This window comes from Leuciscus leuciscus (assembly GCF_965113295.1).
Source record: "Leuciscus leuciscus genome assembly, chromosome: 2".
In the NCBI taxonomy this organism is placed as follows: domain Eukaryota; kingdom Metazoa; phylum Chordata; class Actinopteri; order Cypriniformes; family Leuciscidae; genus Leuciscus; species Leuciscus leuciscus.
The window spans coordinates 63,195,910-63,205,084 of record NC_138726.1 but is presented as its reverse complement, the minus strand read 5'-3'; the positions used below and the strand labels follow the sequence as shown (position 1 = coordinate 63,205,084).

At 40.2% G+C, this 9,175-nt stretch overlaps 1 protein-coding gene across 1 annotated transcript; it reads left to right on the top strand.

Moving 5' to 3' along the window:
- On the top strand, positions 1–4,636 carry LOC309483565 (uncharacterized protein; the record flags this gene model as incomplete). Its single annotated transcript, XM_082149459.1, has 9 exons — positions 1–783; positions 1,516–1,719; positions 1,811–1,873; positions 2,118–2,819; positions 2,912–3,098; positions 3,258–3,379; positions 3,545–3,773; positions 3,939–4,091; positions 4,380–4,636. The coding sequence occupies exons 1-9, from the start codon at positions 484–486 to the stop codon at positions 4,634–4,636; spliced, it is 2,217 nt and encodes a 738-aa protein (XP_082005585.1). The 5' UTR covers positions 1–483.
- Positions 4,637–9,175: the final 4,539 nt, after the last annotated feature.

Genomic DNA, 9,175 nt, shown 5'->3' with positions numbered 1-9,175 from the left:
TTCACATTCTTTCCTACATTTAGATAGGTGTGCAAATGCATTTTTGTCTCAGTGCATGCATTGTTTTAGTTTGACAGGGTCGGCGTTAGCTTAGCTTAGCACAATGAATGGAATCCTTTGTTGCCAGTTAGCATGGCCTGAGTAAAAGTGATCAAAAAAAAAAAAAAAACCCACGTAATTACTTCTTGTGGCCTGCGTATTCACAACGAGTACAAGAAGCGATCCAGATTAACACTAGGCGATTTCCTAGGCAGATATTGACTTGGGACTATATTAGGGGGAAGCACAGGCGAAGCACTGCTGCTTAGGCGAAGCACTGCTAGTTCGGCGCTGAGATCTCACGCAACACATGAAATCCCACGACTTCCGTCAACATACCGGCGTGCAACGCGTCAAAAAAACAGATGAAGAAGAACATACCAGCGTGACCTGCACCGAGTGTCTTCGCTTTTGGATTCTTTATTTTGTGAAGTTACAGCAAACATGGTAATTACCTGCGTAGCAAAAGGTTGTGAGAATAAGCAAAGGACATACACGAATGTAATGTTTCACAGAATTCCTTCAAATCTGGAACTGAGAAATAAATGGCTAGCAGCTCTGGAGATATGTACTTCAACGCCTCTCAACAAAATAAATCAGTATCGTGTTTGCGAAGAACATTTTGCACCAGAGGACTACTTAGAAAAAATGGAATATGGGTCCAGAAAGACGGTAGCAGTACTACGTCTGAAAGATACGGCCGTCCCATCTATTTTCAAAGCACAGGCAGAACAAAGTGCACATGTAAGTTGTCTTTTATTTGTCTTCCTTATGTTAATCTGTCTTTATTCGGTTGTAAAATAGATGCTGCACTAGACTACGGATAGACTAGAATACTATCTAGACTAGACTACGAATCTCATGTTGAATTCAACCTGTTTAGCATGAACAAACAAACTAAAATAAAAATCGCTGTTATCGTGACCTGTAAAATGAAATGACTGAGGGCTAAGTTTTCTATATTTTTCTCTCAACGAGTTAGACTCAGGAGTTTTAGTATAACTACTAGAGAGGAGAAGGCTACTAGCATTTTGACCAAAGGATGTAGCAGAACAGTATTCATTGTTTATGTAACACACACACATACACACATACATATATATATATATATATATATATATATATATATATATATATATATATATATATATATATATATAATATTATTTTTTTTTTTAATTTTTTTTAATTTTTTTTTTTTATAGATCCTATACTGTCAGTTGACAGAGTAGTACATTAGCACTGGTAGTAACTCTAGATAATGTAGGCTGGAGGCCTTATCTTCCTTCACCAAACACTGATAGTGTCCAGTCTCTAATTTCATAATGCATAATCAGTTCTATGATACTACCTTCACCTTGCTCTAATGAATGGCAAGGAATATCCAATATGACATTGCATTCATGTGATGTTGAATCATGTTCCTGTAGGTTTTGCCTTTGTAGAGTAACACTTTTCATTTATTGTGACAATCAGGTTAAACTGAGTGATGAACTGCAAGAGCTATCAGAACCTGAGGAATCCTTTGACCAATTTGTGGATTTACCACAATCAACCCCCCAGAAATCCCAAACTGCCATGTTCAAAGTTCCATTGCCTTTGCAACTGACGACTTCTGCACAGATAGCAACATGTACTAAGCCATGGATTGCCCTTGCACCCACATGGACACAACAATCGGTAGGCTGATGAACCCTTTTTCATGTTTCAGTTACATGTACTGTATGAATGCAAAAACTACTAAATAACATGAAATATATTTATTTTGCAGGACAGTGCGTCTTTGTCCTCCATGACGGCTGTGTGCGGTCCAAGAATGAGTCTAACCTTTGATGTGAGTGGCCAAGTTGCGTGATATCTTTGATTCATGATTGAAATTATGAAAAGGTTACAGTGATTTTTTTTTATTCATTATGCTGGTATTTACGTGAAACACGTTCAAATGCAGGCATAGAGCAGTCAAATGAATGCCAGTTCACTCTAAGTAATTTTATGTGAGGTGACAAACACATTGTACTCAAACACTAGAATGCAAATGTGAGTAATAACATAATTCAATGTGGATTTTTCAACAACAGGAACCACACCATATTGTATCTGGTGAAATGGACATCAGCTCAACATCTGCCTTTGATGTCAGCATGACCTCAGAGCCGGCTACTGACCCAGCGGACATCAGTTTTGTTCCTCTATCAAGCCCCTCCACCTCCACCACAGGAAGCTCAGCAAGCCTGTCAGGACCACACCGAGGATGGAAGGAAAGGAAGTGGATGGTAAACGAGACCAAACTAATGGAACTCTTTCAAAAATGTACAATTTGCGGAGTAGCAATGTGCGACCTCAACCAGAACATAAAAACATTTGCCAGCAGAATACAAATCACATGGAAATGCAACAATGGACACACTGGGGAATGGGAGTCATGTCCCAATACTCGGGGAATGGCTGAAAATAACCTCCTTTCAGCAGCAGCCACACTTTTCACAGGTGCAACATACACAGACATTGCAGACTGGGCTGGGCTATTGAATCTTCAGCTACCACAAAAATCCGCATTTTACACCATACAGTCAAGCTACCTCATTCCTGTCATCAGCGAAGCCTACAAGAAGCAGGAAAGCATCATCAAAGCCAGACTCATCGGCCATACTCTGGATGGTGAGGGTGTGCATGTCTGTGGGGATGGGAGGAGCGACAGCCCAGGCCATTCATGCAAATACACCACATATTCATTCATGGAGGACTCTACCAACCAAATTGTTGTTTTTGATTTGATTCAGGTAAGCAAAAAAACAAAAACGGTCAATAATGGACATAAACATTTATTAAATATGGTCTAAAATGTCATCATGTGTAACCTTGTCCCCCTTAGGTGACCCAAGCCAAAAATTCTGTCGCCATGGAACCAATCGGTTTCAAAAAAGGTCTGGATAAGCTTTTAGATGAAGGGATTAATGTGAAAGTGGTGACCACAGACCGACATCCCTCCATCAGGAAGATGATGCGAGAAGACTATCCGGACATCGCACATCAGTTTGACCCATGGCATGTAGCAAAGGGTAAGCCTATTAGTCTGATTATATGCCCAACCCCTAATACTTATTCTCCTTTGTTCTCTGTGATACTCTGTGTTTGACAGGTACCATTGGAGAATAAAATATTGTATGTGTGTTGTCTGAGGTCCACTTTCATTCTAACATTTTTCTGTTATAATTCAGGAATAAAAAAGAAATTGGTTATGGCCTCTAACCGTAAACATTGCAAGGACCTTGCTCCGTGGGTAAGAAGCGTGAGCAACCATATGTGGTGGAGCTGTAGCTCCTCTAAAGGAGATGAAAAGGTACAAGCTTATTGAATAGATGTAAAATGCACAGTACAACGGCTATTATCACAGACAGTTGACACAAACAACATTATAGCATGCATTTTTTCAGATTAATTTTGAAAGGAATGTAATGGAATATGTAAAAAAAAAAATCTGTTTGTGCTCTAATGTAATTATCAGGAGTTGCTTAGACGATGGACGTCCATCCTCCATCACATATGTGGTGTCCATCGATGGGAGGAAAACGGAATTGAATACAAGTGCTACCACGCTGACCTCTCATCAGATGAACAACGGAAGAAGAAATGGTTGCCTCAGGACTCACCTGCCTACAAAGCTCTCTATGAAGTTGTGTTGAACACGCGTCTACTGAAAGATCTGAAGCAAATGGCGCTGTTCAAGCACACAGGTATGTCTAAGCAATTGAGGGGCCATACCCGGAAATTTTACCAGTGCTTACATTTTACACTAGTCAACTTGAATATTTCTACTATTGTACAGATCAAGCACCCAACTTTCAGTAACTTGTATACATTTTCTAATGTCCACTGTCAATTTTGATTTGTTTTAACAGGACAACTCGAGGTTTTCCACAACGCCCTGTTGAAGTACTGCCCGAAGCGCCTGCATTTTGAGTACCATTCCATGCAGGCACGCACAATGTTGGCCATTATGGACCACAATGAAAATCATGACTCACCACGTAAACCGGAAGCAACAACAAGTGGTAAGTACCTAAAATATACCAATTATAAGTTCTCCGATGACCAATTGAAGATTGTTACTTTTCATATCTAAAATGGATTAGGTAAATTATGTTCGCACTCTGATAAACTAGAACCTGAACCACGTTTTACATTTCAGCAATAGAAATGTCTATTGATTTTAAAGTAATATCTGGCCTTGACTTATATCAGACCAAATTAATGTTTTATAATGTAACAATACTTGTTCTGATAATGGATATCCGACTGACCAAATTATTATAACTCATCCATGACCGTTTTAATTTTAGGCCTCCCAAGACACAACATTGTGTACCAAAAACAGTCAAAACAGTGGATTGCAAGACCTATTTACACAAAGACAACCCAAAATTTCAGAGATGACCTTATGGAGGATGTTCTTAAAAGAAGACTAGACCCATCGATCAAATATAAAGACTCATCATCTCGCATTCAAGTCCCGTGCCTGGCAGCAAATATTGGCCTCCATCCAAAACCCAGCAAGGAGGATGTCATAGAAGGCCACACATCAAGATTCAACTGTTAGTTTTAGACCTTCAGTGCCTTATCCAAAATATATTTGTGTATTTTTATTTTCATATGGTTATTCATAATAATAAATAACAGTGTTTCTCAGTTTTCTCTCTGTTTTCTCTTGTTACGGCTATTCATCATGCACATTGACATAGATGTGATACTTCTATAGTAAAAGCTGTTTTATCACATGTTGGTAATACACTACCAGGGTTTATTAAATCAAGTACACAGAGATGACAGGATTTGTAAAGACTTTATTCATGAAATCAAATCTTTATTTCAATAATTCAGTTACAACATGTTTATTGCCTCCTGTGCCTCTTGAAAGCCAATATATATACCAGACTCTGATGGATATTTTTTACGAATAGCAACGACCACACATGATGGCAATGGTGTTCGATTTCCTCTGCCCAATGTCTCACCCTTCAAGGCCCACTCCAGCACAACACGATAAGCCACCAACCTATATTGCCTGTGAAAACATCAACTCTATGTGAATACAGGTATAATATGGGTCGATCTATACATGCGTCATGATTATAATAATCACTTACTCTGTGGACAGCTGTCCATTTGGTCCATTCGGCGTTGGCCGTTTTTTCCAGTTCACCTTATCACACCGAAAAAAAAAATCGAGTACTGCAGTATGGATCAGCGCCGTGAAATCCTCTGTAGATGTGACACAACTGCGGGCACGCTCATCATGATCCGACGCGCTGAGCCTGGTCATCGATGGCAGAAATTTGTCCCACTCGCCACAGCACAGACACTCTATTTCAGTCGGCATAGGTTGGCATATTCCCCCACATTCACACCACCAGTTCGTGTTGACTCTCATCCTCGCGTCCTCAGGCTGTTGAGCGATCGCAACCTCCTCCTCCTGGCGTTCTATTTCCAAAGCACGCAGCTCGTCTTCTGTAAACTCTGGTTCAAATAGGTATGGTTCAGGCTCTTGACTGTCTGAGAAGTCACCCTCTTCGTCTTTCACAAAATCAGCCATGTTCATCGCCATTCGTATACTGTAAGCTAAATAGTCAGGCAGCAACTATTCACGCCGGTATGTTGACGGAAGTCGTGGGATTTCATGTGTTGCGTTAGATCTCAGCGCCGAACTAGCAGTGCTTCGCCTAAGCAGCAGTGCTTCGCCTGTGCTTCCCCCTAATATAGTCCCAAGTCAATATCTGCCTAGGAAATCGCCTAGTGTTAATCTGGATCGCTTCTTGTACTCGTTGTGAATACGCAGGCCACAAGAAGTAATTACGTGGGTTTTTTTTTTTTTTTTGATCACTTTTACTCAGGCCATGCTAACTGGCAACAAAGGATTCCATTCATTGTGCTAAGCTAAGCTAACGCCGACCCTGTCAAACTAAAACAATGCATGCACTGAGACAAAAATGCATTTGCACACCTATCTAAATGTAGGAAAGAATGTGAATAAGCCCTATTTCAAAAAACGGTGGAGTGTTCCTTTAAGGCGGAGTCACTTCCGGCATCACCGGCGGCCATCTTAGGACAGGGCTCTGTGAATTAAGGTGAGTGAGCAGCATGCACACAAATCCTCTTATCTCGCTGAAATCTGGACGGATTTACAAACGGTTTGGTTTCTTACAAACGTTATAACGTGGCTATAATTCTGAATGCTTAAACATTTTGAACATAATTATTCATATGTATGCAGTATAATAGCTACATCTCTGACGTTTATAACAAACCAAACCGTTTGAAAATCGGTAGAAAATTGAGCAAGTTATGGTTATTTAAAAGTACATGCACCATGTTATGAGTGAGCGAGCACCCTGTCTTAAGATGGCCGCCGTGTGCGGATGTCGAGCTCCATTGGCCAGCAGCGCGGACGAGACATCTAGCCTTTATATGATATCTATGGCTGTAAGCACCATAGACATAATATAGGGATCTCCCAGTCACGTGACCCCTAGCCGCGTGTCAGCCATTTTGACGGAATACTATTGCACAAGCGCACATACATGAGAATGCGGATTATCACGTTTTATGGCTGCGAATTGATTAAAATAATGAATAATGGTCACTGTATACTATTAATTATCTTGAGCCTGCTGAAATGTTACTATAAATATATTTTCTTTCCAACTGTGCAATCTTAATAATAAATCGGCTAAATATATTTATCCACTAAGCTGCAGCAGTCCTATGCTCGTCTTCCCATTACGTTTTTTTTCTCTTTCTGACATTTCATACCTGTTGTTACATTTTTTAAATGAAATTGACTATAAAAAAGATTGCTTGTGTGTGCTGGTGTTCATTCCAGTCTTTTAAAATAGTTGAATGAATGAATGCTCGCGAGGTGCCTGTAACGATTTTAAATAGGCTAAGGTTAGGCTTTTTAATCAATAATGTACACAGGGTAGAGGAGAACGACAGTCAACTACTTTGAATATTATAGCATTTTGGGCATAAACATGTAAATAGTGAAAAGACTGACATTGAAAAATGACACAGAATGATTAAAATGTAATATTTAAATATTTAATCCAAATAAATAAATGTTCGTGGTTCGCACTGATGTTATTCATTTGTTCTCACACACTTCAGCGTCGCGGTCACTGGCCACTATCTATTATTAGCGCAGCGGCCGTCAGCTAACTCTTCACGTCAGGTCATCATAAAAAGAAATATACAAGAGGAAGATAAAATAATTAGGAATCATAGATCCATATGAAGCACCACAAGTTCTTTTTACAGGCATTAAATGTGTAGAAAAACTTCCTGACATTGAGTTCGGTGACATTTACAGCTACCTTATTCACTTCCCATCACGCTATACCGGAGCTTCATTAAAAGCAAATAACAGTTAAAAGCTTAGCAGGCTATCGGTATCACGAGTCCGGATGGGTCAGCAACTCTTTGATTTGGACGCCAGCGGGGAAGGATTTTTCAATCATCACCGCAAAGGTTGGTCAATAGATGAATATTTCGCGACGAGCTGTATTATCACCAGCGGTTTAGCATTTTTCTATTCCGTCAAGATGGCTGCTCCAAATGGCGTGACGTCACGCGGGACGTCCCTATAGATAGACGCCCTATCGACCGCTACTGCCTACTGGCGCGGGTGAGCCGTGGGGCCGCCATCTTAGACCGGTCACCCGCTCCACTCAGTGTAATCTGTATGGCCGGTGCAATGAGCTGTCAGCGCATTTAATTAATCATACCGAACTGAATACCGAACTGATTTTCATGCGGGGTTTTTTGCTGCAAAGGTCATTCATGTAGCTATTATACAGGACACATGGTTCGGCGTATTTTAATATTCATAGTAGGCTTAACATTAATATAATATTCTGATTTAAGATATAAAGTGACCAGACGTCCAAAATCAAAATATGTGATGTAGGATATAAGGTATTTTATAAATCACACACTATAAATATGATAAAGAAGCAGAAACAGATAGTTGCAGTAAAGTAAGATATTTTAATAAGTTGAAGAAACGTGTGTGTTTTACATTTACATTGCTTCCTGATATCACGTGTGCAAACACAAATAACCTATATATATATAAAACAGTTATGTCCGGTCGAACAATTAACCAACTTCAGATTGAATTGCGCTAAAAGTAAGTTTCGTGCCTCTTACAATTAAGTGCTTTCGAACTTCTTTCTGATCTGAATGGTATGTGGAAAACACTTGCGTTGAGGGAGCCAGAAAACACTTGTGGGAGACTTCTCCCAGTGTCCAGAACGCAACTGAATGCCTTTTCAAGCGTCTCAATACTGGAAAAACCACAGGAAACTACTTTTAAACACGAAATGACTTGATTTACAGAGGGTCTATTCGCACGTCTCGTCTATTAATATAAACGTTACCTGAGGTAATTTTCCTGGACCTTTTTACAGAAGGTAAAAGTCGCCGTAATCTTTACTGACATTGTCCATAATGATTATGCACATTCGGACGGGACTAAAATAACCGAGAAGCTCTTGTAATTATTACTTTACCCCACCTCTCCATGTCAGGTGAACACCGGCTGGTGCAGTAAACAATGCCTAGCTAACGTTAGCTGGCTACGATTTCAGTATAGTAATATCAAAGATCCTTGCTCCTTCTCAATTATCTGGTAATATTCTATTCACAAAATACAACCAATAGTACGGTAATGTTAAAAGTAATCCCCCGGGCACTATTTGCTATGGTCCGCCGATTAGAACAGGAAAATACTCCACAGTGCTCTAGCATCTTCACTGCTGCCACGCAACGAAACTAGGAATACGACCGGTTTAAGATGGCGGCCGCATTTCTCAGTGCCCAGCGGCCAATAGGGCATCTAGTCTCTATGTAATATCTATGGTAAGCACGTCCCAGTCGGGTCCGTCACTTATTGGCTTCCCCGGAAACATTTCCGTTGTGTTCTGTCCTATTTGCAGCGCGTTTCTGATTTGTTTGTGTTGTGAACTTTTGCATCGCGTTTCTGTATTTGGTTGTGTTGTGAGTATTTGGAGCACACATGTGTTGTGAAACTGATGAAGATGTTGAGCTCTCTCGGCCACCGTACCAAACATTTTTCCAACAC